At 41.5% G+C, this 21,876-nt stretch overlaps 1 protein-coding gene across 3 annotated transcripts in view; it reads right to left on the reverse strand.

The window, feature by feature from the left end:
* Positions 1-21,876, reverse strand: part of UBE2W (ubiquitin conjugating enzyme E2 W) — a 59,319-nt gene that overhangs the window by 4,578 nt on the left and 32,865 nt on the right. For 2 of the 3 annotated variants that reach the window (XM_004588053.4, XM_058668742.1), the window contains 2 exons: positions 13,721-13,876; positions 6,181-6,256 (listed from right to left, as the gene is read on the reverse strand). In XM_004588053.4, the coding sequence (XP_004588110.1) occupies positions 6,181-6,256; positions 13,721-13,876 (232 nt within the window). Of the gene's footprint in view, positions 1-6,180; positions 6,257-13,695; positions 13,877-21,876 lie in introns of all 3 variants that reach the window. The other variant, XR_009246100.1, reaches the window with a different exon arrangement.

Genomic DNA, 21,876 nt, shown 5'->3' on the forward strand with positions numbered 1-21,876 from the left:
CACACACACACAAAGTGAGAGAAACAGTAGTGGTTCACTCTCCAAATGGCCACAATGGCCGGGACTAGGCCAGGCGGAAGCCAGGCGCTTCACTAGGGTCTTCCACAGAGGTGCAAGGGCCAAGGACTTTGCCAGTCTCTTGCTTTCCCAGGCATATTAACAGGCAGCTGAACAGGAAGTGAAGTAGCTGGGACTCAAACAGGCGGCCATAAAGGAAGCTGGAGCTACAGTTGGTAGCTTAACCCATTACAACAAAAAGCCATCTCCCTAAGGAATTCTTTAAGCTAGATTATTAATGAGTCTGTTTGACAATCTGTTCTAAGAATATCTAAAACAATAGGTCTTAAATAATTCGCTATATCCTGGGATATCGCAGAAACTAAAATAAAACTCCATTTTAAGCACAGTAACAAACTTGATTGGGTTCCTCAAAAAAGCAATACTTGACAACACTTTGGGTGAAGAAGCTTCTAAGAAAGATAAGAGTTCATTCCTGACAAACAGCTTGTACACAGGCAACAGATAGTGGAATGAGTAGGGCCTACATTATTATAAATAGAGCCCCACTGTTCATTTCATGAATAAAATGCTTCTTGTATCACTGTCCTATGAAACCAAAAGTTCTTAAATTTTTAAAAAAGATTTATTACATTTCCATTCGAAAGGCAGATTTACAGAGAAGGAGAAACAAAGAGAAAGCTTTTCCAACTACTTGTTCACTCCCCAAATGGCCACAACAGCCTTAGCTGAGCTGATCAGAAGCCAGGAGCCAGGAGCCAGGAGCTTCCTCCAAGTCTCTCACACGAGTGCAGGGTGTCAAGGCTTTGGGCTGTCCTCGACTGCTTTCCCAGGCCACAAGCAGGGAGCTGGATGGGAAGTGAGGTAGTCAAGATGCAAACCAATGCCCATATGGGATCTCAGTGGATGCAAGATGAGGACTTTAACCACTAGGTTACTGTGCCAAGGCATAAAACCAAGAGTTCTTCATGCCCTGACCAAAGACTAAAGTTCTTCATAGGACGCCACAGTCACTTGTGCTGTTTTCCTGGGGCATTATAAGACTCGGGCATTTAAAACCACAATCTGAGGCATGGCTGGTGAGGTTTCAAAGTTCCTCCACTAATATTCTCCCTAATATTATTCTTAGTATGGATTTTCAGAGGTTTATACTAAGAAAATTTCACCTTCAACTTTTAGCTTATTAAACTACTGAAGTGTTTCCTCAGCATGCCATAAAAGCAGCCAGTCAAGAGGTTTACAGTCACAGGTGCTCTGCTTCAATCCAGCTGCTTCCTGCTAATGTGCCTGGGAAAACAGCCAAAATATGGTCCAAAAGCTTGGAATTCTGGTATGTAAGTGGGAGACCCAATTGAAGCTTCAGAATTTTGATTTCAGTTTCTCCCAGTCATGACCACTGCAGCCATTTGGGAATGAAGCAGCAGTTAGAGGCTCCTCTGCACTCCCTTTGTAACTTTGTCCTTAGAATAAGCAAATAATCTTAAAATCCCAACAATAACTATTACACCTAATTTGCTATGTAACACCAGCAAAGTTTTATTCTACTGTTTACTCTCTTTCAGTACTGTATCCAATAAAATGCTACTAATCCAATTACCAATAATTCCAGAATTTTAAAATTTATAATTTTACTGAGTTGTATTTTTGTCTATGCATGTTATACATGTTTTTCACAATATTTAATGTGTTCTACAGGGGCAGTGTTGTGGTACAGTGGGCTAAGCCTGCGCCTACAGCTTCAGTATCCCTTATGAGCTACTCGTGACCCACCTTCCTACTTATGCATCTGGCAAAGCAGCAGGAATCAGCCTGAGTATCTGTGCCCCTGCCATTCACTTGGGAGACTTGGATGGAGCTCCTGGCTGCTAGTTTTAGCCGGCCCCAGCCCTGGCTGTTGTGGCAATATGCGGGAATGAACTAGTAGATGGAAGATCTGTCTCTGAGCTCTGCTTTGTCAAATAAATCAATCTTGAGGAGGGGCCAGCACGGTGGTGTAGCTGACTAATTCTCTATGGCACTGGTATCCTTTGTGGATGATGGTTCATGTCCCCACTGTTCCACTTCCAATCCAGCTCTCTGTGGCCTGGGAAAACAGCAGTAGATGGCTCAGGTGCCAGTGCCCCATGTGGGAGACCAGGAACAAGCACCTGGCTCCTGCTAGCTTGGATCTGGCCATTGCAGGCATCTGGGAAGTGAACTAGTAGATAGAAGATCTATGTCTCTGTAAAATCTGTCTTTCAGATAAAAAGAAATACATCTTAGGAAAAGATGTGTTTTTGGAGTCAGTACTTTGGTGCAGGAAGTAAAGCTACCACCTGCAGTGCTGGCATCCCATACAGGCTGGTGCTGTGTGTAAAAGACCTGGCTGCTCCACTTCTGACCCAGCTCCCTGCTAAAGCTCTAGGAAAGTACAGGAGGATGGTCCAAGTCCTTGGGCCTCTGCACCTATGTGGGAGACCCAATGGAAGTTCCTGGCTCATAGTTCAGACCAGCTAAACTCTGGCTATTGAGGCCATTGGGGGGTGAACCAATGGATAGAAGACTGATCACTGAACATATCAATCACATCTCTTTAACTCTGGCTTTCACACAAATATATATTTTGCAAGTTTTCAAAAAACATATAACCCATTGTAAATATTTTTAAATTATTATTTTTTGTTTGTTTGAAAGGCAGTATTACAGAATAGGAAACCCAGACAGACAGACAGATGAAAAGAGAGTCTTCATCCACTGACTCAATCTCCAAAAAGAGGCAACAGCCAGCGTTGGGCCAGGTTGAAACTAGGAGCTTAGAGCTTCCCATGAGGTGCTGGGACTCAAGTACTTGGTTCATCTTCTGCTGCATTGCCAGGCACATTAGCAGAGAGCTGGATGGAAACTGAATTAGCCCGGACTTGAATCAGTGACCATTTAGGATGCCAGTATCACATATGAAGGCTTGGCCAGCTATGCTACAATGCTGGCCCCAACTGTAAGTATTTTATATGAAGTAAATATCTTTCTCAAAAATAATTCCTAACTTTCTAAGACGATGACTATTTCTTTTTCTCTTCTGATTTAATAATGGATTTCCTAAATGTTATATCCAGTCAGAGCTTTATAACTAATCTCATTTTCACAGATCTACTTTTACTAGTTGATTTCATTCTCTATTACCCTTTACAGTTCAAATTCAAACTTTGCACTTCTTGTCTATATTTTTTTCCCTAATATCACAAAAAAAATTTATTTCCTTGAAAGGCATTGTTACTGGGCCTGGCAGCGTGGCCTACAGGTAATGTCCTCGCCTTGAACGCGCCGGGATCCCATATGGGCGCCGGTTCTAATCCCGGCAGCTCCACTTCCCATCCAGCTCCCTGCTTGTGGTCTGGGAAAGCAGTCGAGGACGGCCCAAAGCCTTGGGACCCTGCACCCACATGGGAGATCTGGAGGAAGTTCCTGGCTCCTGGCTTCGGATCTGCAAAGCATCAGCTGTTGCAGTCACTTGAGGAGTGAATCATCGGACGGAAGATCATCCTCTCTGTCTCTCCTCTTCTCTGTATATCTGACTTGTAATAAAAATATAAACAAACAAAAAAAGAAAGGCATTGTTACAAAAAGAGAGACAGAGGGAGACATGCGTTCCAGCTACTGGCACACTCCCCAAAATGGCCATAATGATGGGCTGGGCTGGGCAGATGCAGGAGCTCTACCTGGCTCTCCCACACAGGGAGCAGGGATCAGCTACCTGGATCATCTTTTGCTGCTTTCCCAGGTACATTAGCACAGTGTGGTAAAATGGAAGTAGAACACCTGGGACTCGAACCAGAGCCCACAGAACTGCAAGTATCATTTATAGCAAGCAGTTAAACACACTGGACTACAATTATGGCACTTGAACTTTCCTTTTCCAAAGGAAAAGACACCTGGCTCCAGTCTCAGGAGTACTATTTCTTGATGGCTTTAACAGCTGAGCCTGGGTCAGGCCAAAGTCAGGAATCTCATCTGGGTTTCTGATGTGAACTGTAGGGGCTTAAACACTCAGCCATCTTCAGCTGCTTTCCCCAGGCCATTAGCAGGGAGCTGGAGAGAAATGCAGCAGCTGGGACAGGCAGTTTCACTAACTATGCCACTATGCTGGGCCCAGGAATAGCATCTTCTTTCCCTGTTTCCCTATATGTATTGCCTGACACAGCACTACTGTTTCACTGACTGGTCACCTTTTATTTCAACACCACGAGAAATCTTTTTGTTGTTGTTGTTTAAAGATTTATATATTTTTATCAGAAAGTCAGACACACAGACAAGAGACAGAGAGGAAGATCTTCAATCCACTTGTTCACTTCCCAAGCGGCCTTAAATGCCAGAGCTGAGCCAATCTGAAGCCAGGAGCCAGGACCTTCTTCTAGGTCTCCCATATAGGTGCAGGTCCCAAGGCTTTGGGCCATCCTCAACTGCTTTCTCAAGCCACAAGCAGGGAGCTGCCAGGATTAGAACCAGCGCTCATTTGGGATCCTGATACATACAGACAAGGACCTTAGCCACTAAGCTACCATGCCAGGTCCAGGAGAACTCTTTTAAGTTTGTAATTTATTCAATTTAAGTGAGGATGCAGATGTTTCAAATTGCTTGGAAAGGCAGAAAGTTTATTTTCCTTTAGTTTTGCAGTTTTAACTTGTATTAGGTTAGCAAAAATGAAAACCAGCCAGGAATACAAGCAGATAATCACATGTACATACAATCACAAAGAATAGTTTTTCTTACCTCTTCCCAGTGAACATTATGGAATGCACACATTTTGGGTTTTTGTTGTTGTTGTTGTTTATCTGTTTCTGTTTGCTTTTGATATTTTATTTTCAAACGTCTCTTTGAGGAAGCACTAAGGTTAGTTCAGAAAAAAATTGTAGCAGCTTGGGCCCGGTGGCATGGCCTAGTGGCTAAAGTCCTCGCCTTGAATGCACCAGGATCCCATATGGGCGCCGGTTCTAATCCCGGCAGCTCCACTTCCCAAACAGCTCCCTGCTTGTGGCCTGGGAAAGCAGTCAAGAACGGCCCAAAGCCTTGGGACCCTGCACCCATGTGGGAGACCTGGAGGAAGTTCCTGGCTCCTGGCTCTGGATCGGCGCAGCACCAGCCGTTGCGATCACTTGGGGAGTGAATCTTCGGACAGAAGATCATCCTCTCTATCCTCCTCTCTGTATATCTGACTTTGTAATAAAAATAAATAAATCTTTTTAAAAAAATTCTAGCAGCTCTAAATTATAAAACTACCATAATCTCTACTTGTCCTTCTCTTGGCTTATCAAATAAATAAAAACTTTAAAATGGCACAAGGTGGTGCTAATATGGTGTTGACGTGGGTAAAGCCACCAGCTGAGACCCCAGATTCCCATCTGGGTGCCTGGGTGCCAGTTTATTGCCTCGCTGCTCCCCATCCAAGCCAGTTCCCTGCTAACGGTACATCCCTGTGTACGACTGGCACAAGTACTTGAGCCCTTACTATCAATGTCAGAGACCAGATGTAATTCTTGGCCTTAGTGGCCAGATGAGGAGTGATAGGGCAGATAGAATATCTCTGTAAGTCTGATTTTCAAATGAAGGGAAAGGAAAAATGGAAAGGAAAGGGGAGGGGGGAAGAAGAGAAGGGAAAGGAAGGGAAGAGAAGGAAAAGAAGGAAGAAGGAACAGTATAGTCTCAGAGTGTTAAAATACTTTTAGGTTTTACTTGTAGGACAGATGTATTTTGTTTTCCAACTAAAAATCTAGTCTGGGGGTAAGTAAATGCCTAGTGATTAAAACAGCGTATCAGAGTGTTGCGATAAGACGCCCTGCTCCTACTACTAGCTCCAGGTTTCTCCTAATGCAGAGAGGAGGCAGCAGTAACACTACAAATAGCTGATTCACTGCAATTCACATAAAGATCTGGATTGAGCTCTTGGCTTCAGCCCAGCCTTGCTGTGGATGTAGGCATCTGCAGAATGAACTAGAGGGATGAGAGATCTGTTTTTCTCTACTTCTCAAATAAAAATAGAAGTAAACTATCTTACAGTATTTGTAAGAACCTTTAGTTTATAAAAGCATAATATTATATCCTTCGTTCTTTTTCAAGTCTTAGCAAACACATAAATCCATCAAGTCAAAAAAGCAAAAATATTTACTAAGACAAATTAAACCTGCTTACCATGATACCACCATTTTGTTTTCTTTGGATTCTTGTTACATGTTCGCACATAAAAAGAATTATCTGGTGGTCGTCTCTGAAACAAAAGAGAGTTAATTGTAGAATAAAAAAGCTAATGAGATTGCTTGAAGAAAAGCTTATGCACAATTATTACAGAATGTATCAAAACAGTCAACACTAACAGCATAACAAAAATTAAAACTATAAATACACCCAGAAAAACATGCTTTTGGCCAATAAATTGTTTTTTTCAAAACAGTGATGGTTGTATATGTGTGTGGTCTAGGTCAGATTGCAGTGAAATCGCTAACAGAATGACTATAACCAAAAATGATAAATAGCATTCAGATATAAAAAATTTTTATTTCACATCACAATTTCTTCAGAAATAATTTTTCTTCTAACTCTGGCTTTCAAACAAAAATAAATCTTCAAAAGAAATAATTATTCCTGTGAACTGATTAAAATATAATGGTCCGGCCCGGCGGCGTGGCCTAGCGGCTAAAGTCCTTGCCTTGAACGCCCTGGGATCCCATATGGGCGCCGGTTCTAATCCTGGCAGCTCCACTTCCCATCCAGCTCCCTGCTTGTGGCCTGGGAAAACAGTCGAGGACGGCCCAGAGCACTGGGACCCTGCACCCACGTGGGAGACCTGGAAGAGGTTCCTGGTTCCCGGCTTCGGATTGGCGCACACCGGCCCGTTGCGGCTCACTTAGGGAGTGAAACATCGGATGGAAGATCTTCCTCTCTGTCTCTCCTCCTCTCTGTATATCCAGCTTTCCAATAATAATAAAAAAAATCTTTAAAAAAAAATATAATGGTCTACCTAACTAGGTTTGTCTGAACTGGATCTAAGGCAGATTTTGTAGGGACAGCCAATGCTACAGCACTTGTCAGCATTTTTGTGGGCTGAGTGTGGGGGCAGGCTGGGCTGGGCCACACTGCAGCACTGCTGGTATGCACAAGAGCCAGGACACCGCATCGGCCATGCCCAGCTGTGCTAGGCTGCAACATCTGCCAGCAGAGCTGAGACTGCAGGCCGACTTTGTCAGGCTAGATAGAAGATCCTGCCAGCATGTGCAAGATCTGAGGCTGGAAATAGGCTTGGTAGAGGAACTCTGGGGACTCCCCTGCTAATCTGCAGCTCCTGCTAGTGAATGCAAGAGCCAGGGCAGGCCAGGCTGAACTGCAGCATCCATTGGTGTATGTGTGAGCTGAACCTGGGGGTTGGCTGGGCTGGGCCAATCCAGGTTGGGATAGGTTGCTGCACCCAACAGCAAAACTGCAACTGAGGGCAGATCAGGGTGAGACACACTGCAGCACCTGCTGGTGAATGCTGAGACTGCAGGTAGACCATCTCAGGCTGGGCTGCAGCACCTGCTGGCATGCGCCAAAACCTGAGGCTGGGAGTGGGCCCGGTAGGGGAACTCTGGAGATCCTTTGCTGGGCTATAATTTCCACTGGTGAGCACTGAGATCTTAACTGGTATGCACAAGAGCCAGAATGGGTACGGGGTAGCCAGGATAGACTACAGCACAAACTGTGTGAAGTGCTGGGAATGGGTGCAAGTCTTGTTAAGCTGGACCACAGTACCCCCTAGCAGGTGCAAGATCTGGGCTAGGAACGGATACTGTGGGCACTCTCTTGCTGGGGGCTATCAGTGGTTTCCTTGACTAGGCCACAGCACCTATCAGTTAAATGAGCAATGGGGTTGGGAGCAGAACTGACCAAGCAGCTGTATCTACCTGGTATCAAACAGCATATCGCTGTGTGTTGGCTGGTGCAGGTGATAGGCTGAACCTGTCTCTGCATTGGCTTAGGCATACAAGAGACAAGTGTGAAGTAAACACAGGTGAGGGTTCTTGGGAGACTCCCCAACTAGATGGCTGTACACAAACCCCAGTCACAGGGAAAAATCATAAGATATGTGGTACAGCCTTGGAGTGCGTTTATTTGGACTGGGCCTCCTTAGCTGCTGCTGCCCATGCAGTGGACAGTATGCTCAGAAGCACACAGGGGACATGATAACCAGCTTGTCCAAGCTAGTAGAGGACCTTGATTATCTTGTCAGAGGATGCAAAGCAGAACAGGTTGGATCACTCTCCTGGCCAAGCTTTGCAACATGTTCTGGCACCTGTGGATGTACTAAGTTAGACTTAATCAGCCAATAGACCTTGGAACGATTCCTGGTGCAATGGAGCCAAGTCTTCTCAGAGCTATATAAACCATTCAAGTAACACATTGGAACACTGTTCCCCACACTGGGGTCTCTAAGGTGTCATCAAATGACTGTCCCCATCTCCTTTTGCTGTTATGGCCTGACAACAAAGAGCGGCCCCCTCCTCTCCTGCCCTTTGAAAACAGGGGAAAGAAAAATTGAAACACTTGTCCCACTCACCTTCTTCTATACCTTGACTCCTCTCCCTAATCAGAGACCCAAATGGGTACGCATCCCTCAACTATGTAAGCAATTTTATAAATTAAGTTAAAGTAAAACAAGTTTTGCATGACAGATATTTCTATATCTTAGCTCTCTTTTAGTCTACTTTCAGCACTATCCTGACAATATTTTTTCTTGCCCTTACATGTTTTTTATCTTCAAGTAGCTCTGGACTTTCCTCTATTTTGCTAACCTAATGAAGATAAAAAACCAAAGTAATTTTTTCCTCTATTTGAATTTAATCAAAAGAAGAATGGGGTTGGGGGACAGTACTGTGGTACATTGCATAGAGTTGCTACCTGTGATGCATCCCACGTGGGGACTGGCTTCAATTCCAGAAACTCTACTTGTGATCCAGCTCCCTGGTAATGTGCCTGGGAAAGCAGTGGAAGATGCCTAGTATCTCGGTCCCCTACCACCCACATGGAGATCCATATGCTCTCCTGGCTTTGACTGGCCCAGCCCTGGCTAATGTGGCCATCTGGGAGGTGAACAGCAAATGGAAGACCTCTTTCTCTGTACTTTGACTATCAAAATGAACATCTTAAAAAAAAAAAAGTGGAATTTTAAGATGTCAATAACAAAGCTCCAAGCAGGAAACAAAGGTGAAGATTTTCTAGATAGCAGAAGGCAGAAGTCCACCCAACTGTAAAGAAAACTCACATGTGGAATCATACTAGTAGAACTTCCTAATGCCTGTTAGCATTAATACTAAATGAATTAATAGTAAATGAAATTAACAAAGCAGCACCAGAGCACAAATGCTGAATAGCATTTGATAAAATTTGAGGAAATTTCTGAAATTTTAATTAGATATCTCACTACCTTGAAGAAATAAATGATCTTCTCCTGTTTGCCCTGAAAAATCAAACCTGTGTTCAAGTGGAATAAACTGCTACTACTAAAGCAAGTAATTTCACCAACTCATTTATCTATTTTGTTTAGAAGCCAAAATCATAAGTCTTTAATATTATAAGGGCTTAGAAAAGGGTGGATTACTAAAAAGTCATCAGTCACATTACCAGAAATTTCCTCTAATATACTGAAATCTATTGACAGACTACATTTAAGCACATTTAGTGGGACCAGTGTTGTGATACAGCTAGGAAAATTTGCCACCTGTGACGCCAACATCCCATCAGATACCAGTTTGTTTCCCTAAGTGCTCCACTTCAGACCCAGCTCCTGCAAATGGCCTGGGAAACCCATCAGAGGATGGCCTGGATGTTTGGGCCCTTGCCACCCATGTGAGGCCTGGAGAAAGGTGTGTCTGCTGGCTTCAGTCTGGCCCAGCCTGTCCAACACAGCCATCTGGGGAGTGAACCAGTGGACAGAAGCTCTGCCTCTGTCCATACCCCAGCTTGCAAAATAAATAACTTGAACAAATGCCTTCAGCTTAGGGAATCATTGCTTGCAAAATGGAACTAACAACAATGTACCACATCAAAGTTCCAAATACTTGTTAAAATGAAGTATATATTTGGAGTTAATTATTAAATAAAAACCCCATAGATGAAAGTCTACCACAAAATAAAATTTACCTGTTTTAACAACAGAGCTTTAGATAGGTACCTAAAAGGGGTGGGGACTGCAATGAGGTATAATAGGTTAAGATATCAGCTGAGATGATAGCACCCTGTACCAGAATGTCAGTTCAATTCCTGGCTGGTCTGCTTCCTATATAGCTCCCTGTTAATTTGCCTGAGTAAGCAGCAAATACCAGTCCAAATACCTGGTGCCTTGCCATCCATGTAACAAACCCAGATAGAATTCTAAGCTTTTAACTTCAGCCCAGCCCAGCCCAGCCTTGTCTGTAGGGGCTATACAGAAAGTGATCCAGCAAACAGAAATCTGTTTTTCACCCTGTCTTCTCCCCTTCTCCACCTGATTCTCTGGTTTTCAAATAAATAAAAAAATAAATCTGGGGCCCGGTGCCATGGCCTAGAGGCTGAAGTCCTCACCTTCCTTGCACCAGGATCCTATATGGGCACCGGTTCCTGTCCCATTGGCCCCGCTTCCCATCCAGCTCCCTGCCTGTGGCCTGGGAAGTCAGCGGGGACAGCCCAAAACCTTGGGACCCTGCACCCACGTGGGAGACCCAGAAGAGCTCCTAGCTCCTGGATTTGGACTGGCATAGCTCTGGCCACTGCGGTCACTTGGGGAATGAATCATTGGACAGAATATCCTCTTCTCTGTTTCTCCTCCTGTCTATACATATATCTGACTTTGCAATAAAAATAAATAAATCTTTCATAAATAAATAAATAAATCTGAAAGAATAAGAAGAACCAGGAATTCAATCTGGTACTCCTACATGGGTGTCAGGGGCCCAAGTACTTGAGCCATTCATTATCTGTTGCCTTTCCTCCACAAATTTTCAACATACCCTCATAGACAGAACATGGAAACTTTCTAATTTTTAACATTAAATCATTGCATTGAAATACAAACTAAAGCTAATAATCACAAAGCACAGGCAAGAGATATGTGCATATACTGACTCTTTACTTCTTAACTTTTCTTACTAAATCCATCAGCTGACCTTCCTTTTAGTTAGTCACTAAACATAACAGGAACACAGAAGCACTTTTAACTGCAAACTGCTCTACACTACACACAATGGTTTTAAATGTGTGTGTTGCAATGATTAAGAAAATACAAAAGGAAAAGTAAGATTTGCTTCTAAAGTCCTTGGGATTAGCAACTCAGTTACAATCTTAAAATGCAGCTTAAAAAACCAACAACAAAGAGGAATGGAAGTATTAATAACAATATATATATATTAACTATAAATTTTAATATTCCTGACTCTGGATGTGTGTCTCTTAAATAACAGTACATTTGCTATTTTTTCCTTATTTAGTACATAGAATTCTGTATAAAGGCTTTTAATCTTACAATTTGAAAAAATACAATTTAATTCATTACTTTCCATGATTACTTGGATGACGATTATTTTGTTTTTCAAAACCTAACCAAGAAACATCTTATGGAACTAGCATTAAGACACCTGTTGAGATAATGGTTAAATGCTTCAGATTCTAAACAATCTATTTCTAAATAATTTATTATTGCTAGATGCACTAAAAGCAGATGTGCTGTGATGCAATAAGTTAAGCTACTGCTTTAGATGCACAAATTCTGTAGTAAAATATCTGAGTTGAGTACTGCCTCTACTTCTTACCCAGTTCCCTACTAACGTAACTGGGCGACAGCAGATGAAGATCGGTTAGCAGATGGAAGATCTCTGTTTCTCCTTATCTTTGTCACTGTGCCTTTCAAATAGATAAATCTTTTTTAAAGCTAGTAATAAAAATGATTATCTTAAAAGTTCTCTAAACACTAATTGAATAAAAAATGACAGTCCAAAAAAAAAAAAAAAGGTGATGGTCCAACCTTGAGAATGAGAGAGAAAATATCCCTTCTGAAAATAAATATACAATAAAGCAGGTCCCCTTCTAAGGCAAATTTTGTTTCTCCTTTAAACAGAATACAAAACCAAAGTCTCATGGAAAAAAAAGGCTTCACTTATTTTTGTTTCTAACAAGTATTATTAACAAAGGAAGAGGAAGAGAGAGAGAGAGAATATTGAGCTTCCATTTGCCGTTTGACTTTCCAAATCCTGAGATGGCCAGGCTGGAGCCAGAAGCCAGAAGCCAGGAACTCAGTTATTCACAGGTAGGGACCAAAGTACTTACGAATTCACTTCCCACTAACGAAAGCGGGACTCAAACTTAGGACTCCACTATGAGACTGGAATCTTAACTACTGCATCAGAATCCTGCCCGAAGAACAGACATTAAAATGTACAAACTTGCAGTATTGTGGTGCATCAGGTTAAGTAACCTCCTGCAATGCCAGCATTCACTATGGGCTTTAGCTCAAGTTCAGATGCTTCACTTACAATCCAGCTCAGTGCTAATGTGGCTAGGGAAGCAGCAGAAGACAGCCCAAGTGCTTGGGTCCCTGCTACTCACATGGGAGACCCAGAAGAAGCTCCTGGTTTCAGCCTGGCCCAGCTCCAGCCATTGTGGCTATTCAGGGAATGAACCAGCAGATGGGAAGATCTCTCTTCCTCTGTAACTCTGCCTTGCAAATAAATAAATTTAAAAAAAAAAAAGGGAAGAGAGAAAGCAGACCCATTTTATGGCACAGTGGGTTAATATCACTTGTAACACTGGTATCCCATGTTGGAGTGCATGGTTGGAAATCCCCAGCTGCCTCACTTTGACTCAGCTCCCTGGCTAATGTGCCTGGGAAAGCACTGGAAAATGACTCAAGTATGTTGGAGTCCTGGGTGGAGTTTCATGTACCTGGCTTTGGCTTGGTTCAGCACTGGCCATTGCGGCCATGCAGAGCAAATCAGTGGATGGAACAGTAGGAGCTGGATCTCTCTCTCTCTCTCTTTCACTCTGCCTTCCAGATAAAATAAATCTTATTTTAAAACAAAATAAAATAAAATATTGTGCTACGCCAATACTAAGCAGGAATAAGAATGCCGGAGACATACAGAGGGTTCTGGCACTTTTAAAGGATATGCTAAATTTAAAAAAATATGATATTCTTGTCCAGTCTATTTTCTCCACTTTCATCAGACATAGGATCTGTGGATTAGTAAGTACAAAAGGAGAAAAAGCCCTGAAAGTTCTACAGCCCAACTGGTTCTTGTCTCAAACCAGCCATGAGGGCAGGAAATTCCCTGAAAGAAGTCACCAGGGCAGGAGCTGCACAAGGACCGAGGGACAGTATGATGCTTCTGGGGCTTTCCCCAATGCAATCTGGTCATTAGAATTTCTCACATGCTTTGTCCTATGCATGTCTATGGAAATAAAATTCAAATTTAAGAACATACACAGACATCTCCTATTTTAAAAATATAAAACAGTAGTTATAACTTCTAGCCATTTAACATTAAAACTTATATAAATGAAAGATTACCAAAATCATTTTTTAATTTATTACTAAACATGACATTCCCTAAAATTACAAAAGAAAAAGCATGTGTCTTTCCACCAAGTAAAAATAATTTTCTGTTAGAATTATTTATCTAACTAAACTGAAAGAAGAAATATTACCTGTAGGAGTTCTGAAAAGTCCTACCTTTTCCTTGCAGCTGGAAAGCATGCTAATAATGCTAAGACAGACTGACTGCACTGAGAGCGCTGGGGACCAGTCTTCTGTCAGAATGGATAAACAGATATGACCATTGCTATAAACATGAGGATGAACAGGAATATTCTCACCAGTAAACATGACCTAAGAAAGAATAAAATCTCATTAACACTCAAATATTCTCGATTACCAAAAAAAAGAAAACAGTCTACACATAACAATTATTCATTTCTAAAAACAAAATGAAAACAAAGCAAAATCAAGTGTCTGGAACAAGATAAACTACTATTTGATAATTCTCATGAACTGGGTTGAGTATGGCTTTCATTGTAATAATAACAACATGTATGGGGAGGGGATACCTATGTTACTTTATGTTTCGGTTACCTGTTAGTAATTTCTCTGTAGAATTTCTAAATTACTAGGCAGTTTCTGATTAGTGAAAGGTAACTACATTTCTAGGAATAGTTTTTTAGGTTCCACACATAGCTCTCTGCTTTCTAATTTTGAAACAATATGAACCGCAGGTGGTTAGGATCATGCCTACCACAGCAGCACATGCTAGCATTGCAACAAACTCACACAGCCATCAGGACAGGCATAAATTTCTGGTCATTAATTGGCAATAATTAAGTGCCTAGATGAAAAACAGATGGATTCTCCCAATTTTTCTCTGCCTTTCCTTTCACTCAGTTCAGCAGTTTTTCCTTTCTCCATTTTGCCTTAGCACTATTTTAAAGGCAATGAAGTCATTATTTCCTTTCCTTTCCTATAATAATGGAACAAAAACAATAGTGTTTATCAAATTTCTCTATTTAAGCATCTGAATAGGCATAAGGAATGTGTAATAACAGTCAAAGAAAGTAGAAGTGTCATGTTTAGGAATTTTTGATATGTTTGCTATTCCAAAACAACTGTCTATATATAAAAAAATTTAAAGAACTTAACCCAGCAATCTTTTAAGTAAATTTTATATCACAAGCACTACATTTATTTTGCAGTTTGCAGTAATTCCTAATCCCTGATCTCATCATTGGTTTAAAAAAAAAAAAAAAAAAACAGAAACAAAGAAATCACTTGACAGTCTAATTAAAAACACAAAACCAAGGGCCTTACTTTTCTAGGTAGGTAATGTGATATATATTAAACAAGCAGCTTCCAAGCTCGGCATATCTATCTCAGCCATGAACTGCTTCACACCTGCATACAGCGAACATCAGTGAAAAGATATCCTATCTTATTACACAAACTGATGAACCATATGTTGCTTTTAAGGCATACCCTTTGTTTCCACTTTCAAAAGCAGAAAAGAGAGCTAGGGGGAAAAAGCACGGCCAGAGTAAAGTAGGTTAATATGGAATATGTTACAGAAATTTATGAAAAACTAAGGTATTGAAGATACATAAAATATCTAGCTACAATTCTATTACAATTTTACAAATATTTACATATTAACAATGCAATTTTTCATACAAGAGAAATTTATTATTTTAAATACACTAACATATGATGCATTTTCTTGGCTGACACTAATACAAGAAAGCAAAAGAAATTTTTTTTCAGATGAATGATTTCTTAGTTTGTCAATTACATCATCATCTTGTGTGAAAAATGAAAAGCAATTGTGACCAGTCTTACAGTTCCAAGATTTCAGTCTATCCACCAGCTTTTTAAAATACAATTTTAGTTTTCACAAATATAAACTATAATTTATTATTACGTCATATCCATGCTGCAGATGTCAGGAATGGGAGTTTACAAATATCAAAGGATATATTTCTGCTTTAAGGTACTCATTTGCCATGAAAATTCATTTAACCATCAGGATTTTTTCATTAAGAACACAAACAACACTCAAAGGTTTTCTGCCTGGCTATAATTATTTTTTAAAGGATATTTTTTTCCACGAAAGTCTCTTAACTAAGAAGTAAAACAGTGCTGTTAAAGTGCCAAGATGAAGATCTAGTTAACTTCTTTGGCACAAGAGAATCTATGTATCAGCAACTACCAAGAGAAACACACTGACAGCCAAACACAAAGGCTATTACCACACGCTGTGATGACCCAATTCACAAAACAAACCAGAAAAGGCCATGAAGTAGAATAGAAGGGGGCTCAAATAAATCAGACCCCAATCACAATTATGCAAAAAAAGCAAAGGTTTTTCAACAAGATTGATGCGAACACAGCCAGTCTGAAACTTCTAGTGACCAAAAGGAAGGGAATTTTTTATTTATACACACTATAAGTAACCCCCAGGGCCTAACCTGTCAAGTTTACAAGTTTGACTAAACATGGAAAGGCTGACTTTACATGCCACAGATGAGTTGCTGAAATTTTTTTTAAAAAATCACATCAACAGTTTATTCTATTAAAAGCTGGAAGGAGGTTTTCACTGCCCGTTGTTTTTTATTAAATTATTTTTTAAATTATTATTATTATTTTCCAATGCAATTCCACAGGTTTGCAAGGATACTACTGTATGAACTATGCATCACTGAAGAAATTAGTTTAAAAAAACTTTTTGAAGAAATGAGAAACAAAAATACCAAATCTCATGATATGTAGCAAAAACAGTATTAAAGGACATTTATAATATCTCCCCTCCACTGTCTCTGTGTTTTATAGTAAAATAATCTATCAGGTGTAGTCTTGACTCCAACTTTCTGCTCTCTGTGGGTCATGACACTGTCGGCACAGGCAATGGTAGAAAGTTTAGGATTCTGTTGTCCAGAAGTTTCTTTGAGGGTCTACTTGAATCAGTAGTAGAGATGCATACTGTCGATTTTCTTTGATTCCTGGATCTCTGGGCTCCATCAGATCCTTCGTTTGTGAGGTTACAAGTGTATGTTCCTTTACCTTAGTTTCTGCTTTACATTCTTGATGAGGATGCCTTATGTTAGGGCAAACATATGATATCTGTCCTTTCGGGACTGGTTCATTTCACTGAACAGTCTCCAACTGGACCGTTTGGTTGTAAGTGGTAAAATTTCACTCTTTTTAATACCTGAGTAGTATTTCGTTATTCATCCAGTCCTCCTTCAATGGACATCTTGGTTGTTTCCATTTGCCACACTGAGGTTCCATATAACCCCAGTGAGAACGACACACATACAGAAAATTACCAACAACATCTGCTGACGAGGATGTGGTGGGGGGAAGGTACCCCACTCCACTGCTGGGGAGACTGTAGACTGGTACACACACTTCAGAAGTGAGTAAGGAGAATACCTGGGCAACTGAAAATTCACCTAACATATGACCCAGAAATCCCACTCCTGGGATTTTATCCAAAAGAACTGATGCACACACGAGAAAGCAACCTGCACGCCTCTATTCACTACAGCACAATCAACAATCGCAGCCAGTTTTAATGTAATTCTTGCTACTCTAGTTCTTGGTGTGATGTTATGGAGGACAGTTTAAAAAAAGGGCCCAGCGCAGTAGCCTTGCACCTAAAGTCCTCGCCTAGTACAGGCTAAGCTCCCATATTGGTGCTAGTTCATGTCCTAGCTGGAGCTGACCTGATCCAAAGCCAGGAGCCAGGAGCTTCTTCCGGTCTCCCACACAGGTGCAAGGTCCCAAGGCTTTTGGGCTTTCCTCGACTGCTTTCCCAGGCCACAGCCAGGGAGCAGGATGGAAAGCGGGGTCAATGGGATAGTAACTGGCGCCCATATAGGATTCTGGTGCATGGAAGGTGAGGACTTTAGCCACTAGGCTATGATGCCAGGCCCTCTCTCTTTTAATTAATTAATCAATTAATTGAAATGTGGTTATTTTTAAATTAAAAATAAAACAACCAGACCAAATGTTACTTCTTAATGTATTGTACATGAAACCATGGAAACTATGTCAACTCAAGTTGTCAAACAGTTTACAATCAGAGACTGCACATACTCTTATTGAATAAACCACATGTGTAAAATAATCTTGAAAAGCAACCTACTGTGCAGAAATATTAGAAAGTTAGAAAAGGATCTAATGCACATGAATCACATCTGAAGTCCCAACTCGGTATTAGAAGCAGTCTTTGGGGACCCAGTGCAGTGGCCTAGCAGCTGAAGTCCTCACCTTGAACGCGCCAGGATCCCATACGAACGCCGGTTCTAATCCTGGATGCTCCACTTCCCATCCAGCTCCCTGCTTGTGGCCTGGGAAAGCAGTCGCGGACGGCCCAAAGCTTTGGGACCCTACACCCATGTGAGAGACCTGGAGAAGTTCCTGGCTCCTGGCTTTGGATTGGCACAGCACCGGCTGTTGTGGCTGCTTGGGAGTGAGTCATCAGACAGAGAGGATCTTCCTCTCTGTTTCTCCTCCTCTCTGTATATCTGACTTTGCAATAAAAATAAATAAATCTTTAAAACAAAAAATGCAGCACTCCATGGGTCTGGCACAGAGGCTCAACAGGCTAATCCTCTACTTGCAGCACTGGCATCCCATATGTGCCCTGCTTCAAGTCATGACTGCTCCACTTCCAATCTAGCTTTCTGCCAACTGCCTAGAAAAATACCGGAAGATGGCTCAAGGCTTTGGGCGCCTGCACCCACACGGAAGACCTGGAAGAAGCTCCTGGTTCCTGGCTTTGGATTGGCTCAGCTCTGGCTGTAGTGGCCATTTAAAGAGTGAACCAAGACACAAAAGGACTGAGCTAGGACACAGCACCCACTGGTGTGTGTACAAAAGCCAAATGGCATGTGGGATAGAGGGCAATAGGTAGCTGAACATACCACCATGTGCAGGATCCAGGGCTGGTGACTGGCCTGGGAGGGTTATCGGGAGTCACTTTGGGCTGCAGTTCCCACTGGTATATGGGAGGGCCAAGTGTATGGTGGGCAGGGCTGGCCTGGGTCACAGCATCCAGTGGTTTACATAAAAGAAGGGGCTGGAGATAGAACTAACCCAGCAAATGCAACCACCATTGTGTGTATAGATTAATGTGGGTGACAGACTGAACCAGACCCGGTACTGGCAAGCACACACAGCAATCAGGTCTGGGGTCACATCAGATGAAGTTCCTTTGGGGACCTCCCTCAACTGAACCACTGGACTCAGAACTTCAACCATGGGGAAATCACAGGATCTGTGGTCTGACTGTGGAGTGCATGTGTCAGAACTGGGCCTCCTCAGTTGCTGAAGCCAGTGCAATAGACAGCATGCCAAGATGCACATGTGGGACAGGAAACAAGTTCGTTGAGGCCCGCAGAGGATGTCTAGTACATAGAAGGCAGAACAAATTGGGAAACGCTCCCAGTCAAGTGTTGACAGCAAGTATCTGGGCGAATGGATACTCTAAGGTGGACTGTGTCAGCCAGTGGACCTTGGAAGGATTTCATCAACCTTGGAACAACGAAATCAACAGCATCTCAGAACTATCAAAACCACATAAGCAGTACCCTTGGAGCATGCCACACAGGGGACATTATGATGATATTGGGTGGCTCCCTCACCCCTGGGTACTGATGAGGTTAGAATGCTGGATGCAATTTCCCCCCTTCCCCCAGATACAGGAAGAAGAAAAAGAAAATTGGAGAAAGAAACTCTACTTTTATTTGAAAGGCAGAGTTACATACAGTAGAGACAGAGACAGATCTCCTATCCATTGGTTCACTCTCTAAATAGCTGTGATGAGCTGAGCTGAGGCCAAGAGCCTAGAGCTTCCTAGAGGTCTTGCACATGCGTACAGTGGCCCAAGGACTTGAGCCATCCTCCACTGCTTTCCCAGGCCAATCTTAGGGAGCTGGATCAAAAATGGAACAGCTGGACACAAACCAGCATCCATATGGAATGCTGGCACCACAGACAGCATACTTTTGCCATAGCGCCAGCCTCAGGCTGTAATTACATATGCCAATCTATAATGACAAAACCAAGGTTGCCCTCAGAATATGAGCGAATGTTTTTAGAGATTAAAATCACAGATAGATGGCAGTAGTTAGCAGGTAATTTGTTATAATAAAAACAAAGTCTGGTATTTAATTATGTATATATATTATATAATATAGGTTTTACAGTATGAAAAATATTTGACAAAAGTGACTGGAGATTGGAAATTTAACACAGTATTCAATCCAATTCTTTCTGTTAGTCCTCACATGTGTATGTTGTCAACACTAATGATTTTCCCCGGTAATACAGAATTAGTAGTACTATCACAAAGGTATACATGTTATCACAAAGACAAAAATAATTTTCAATGAATTGTTTATTTATTTATCTATCTGTTTGTTTATTTCAAGTCAGAGCAAGCAGTCTATCCTCTGTCAGTTCAAGCTCCAGATGACTATATCAGTCAGGGCTGGCACTAGCTGAAAGCAGCAGCCAGAAGACTAATTGGTGTGCACCACAAGGATAGCCAGGGCCCAGACATTTGGTATCATTCACTGCTTTTCCCAGGCCATTACAAGGGAGTTCAGTCTGAAGTGGAACAGCCAGGACATCAACCAGCACTCACATATAATGCCACTGCTGCAAGCAGCAAACAATGCCGGACTCAAAGACAAAAGTCTCAATGTAATGAAACCAAAGTTAAGATTCCCTTGGATATTAACAATTCTTTTTATTTCTGTGTTCCTCTACCCTAATTTTCATTTCTCCTTTGCTTTACCCCAAAGTTTCAATGAAAAAGATTCACTCTTAGTCACCTTGTCAGGTGCCACTCCAGATGTTAAACAATTTAAGCAATATAAACTGCTGTTCAGCAAGACTTGTGAGGTGTGGCCAGCATTATACTAAAGAGTAGGGAGAGGCCCGACCCCTGTCCTCAGCCTAGTCCAGGCCCAACTCCAACCTCTTCAGCCATTTGGGGAATGCGGCAGGGGATGGAAGATACCTGTCTATCCGTCTCTTTCTGCAACTCGGTCTCCCAAATAAAAACAAATATATCTTTTAAGAAATCATCCTTCAGATGAAAAATTTGTGAGCTTCAAGAGTAAACAGGTTCTCGATCTCCTGGACCAAAGCTTTGAATTTGGTGTGGTGTACTTTTAGATCTCCACATATCTTCAACAAACACAAAGTAAGATGGAAAACAGACTGAAGGTGACAAGTGGATAAAGTCATTAGACTCCCCACTTCCTTCACACATTAATAGCCAGAAATAATGCTTACAAGTCAATAGGAAACAAATGAGGATAACTTTCTGAAAGGAAGAAAGATTTTTGCTTTGATTATAATCGAGATCTATTACAGACATCTAGGACAGGACAATGCACATTCCCTTCATTCTTGGATGAAAATGTTTCACAAAAAGCCTTAACGCTTTTCTGCTTACAGGATGACTTCACAAAGTCAGTATCTATTTAATCTTACTCTTTAAATAAACTTTCTACAGCACAATAACTGCAATGCAACTATTCTTCCACGTGTCAAAGAAAGACTCAGCTATGTTTAGTATATTCTTTAATGTGGCAATGAAGTTTGATTTTCCTCCTATCTTAACACCTGTTTTTCAGAATACTTCATTAGCTAACAATATTCTAGATCTGCCCCTAAATTTTAGCATTTTAGCTAACAGGTCACAAATCTCAAATTTAAAACCTCAAGCACTTTGTTACAATAATTCTCTGAAGAAAATGATTATGGGTAACTCATCCACCATTCTATCAAGCCAGAAATCTGGGAGTATCCCAGAGGCTCCTTTCTCTAACCTCTCATTATTCAGTTACTACTGTTAAATACCACCACCATATCCCTTGTCTAAGTACTAAGTCATTACTTAATTACAACATTAAGATTCGGGGCCAATGTCCACATCTATAATGCCTGAAAATGGAGCACTCTGTGCTTGCCACATTAAAAGGCTGTGCAAGCAGCACATCAGTGCAAAGTCACAGTGCTAACTCCTCCAAGTGCTCACCTCTTCCCCATGTCATTCTGTCCCAAGATGCAGCAACAAATATCTCCAGTTATTCCAAAACACTAACTTCTACCAATCAAGGGTCAGATCAGACTTCTACCCTTTTCTGCTAATGTGTAGAATGAAGACACAATCTGGGGTAACAAAGACCTAATCCCAACAGAGTAAGATGTTCAAAAGATCCTGATTACATTACAAATAAGAGTAACAGTAGGTCCCATCCACTATTTATAGTGAATCTTCTGTACATTATTACTAAATCAAAAACTGTGACTTCAACATTCTGCTA

Source organism: Ochotona princeps, chromosome 9 (assembly GCF_030435755.1).
Source record: "Ochotona princeps isolate mOchPri1 chromosome 9, mOchPri1.hap1, whole genome shotgun sequence".
Taxonomy (NCBI): Eukaryota; Metazoa; Chordata; class Mammalia; order Lagomorpha; family Ochotonidae; genus Ochotona; species Ochotona princeps.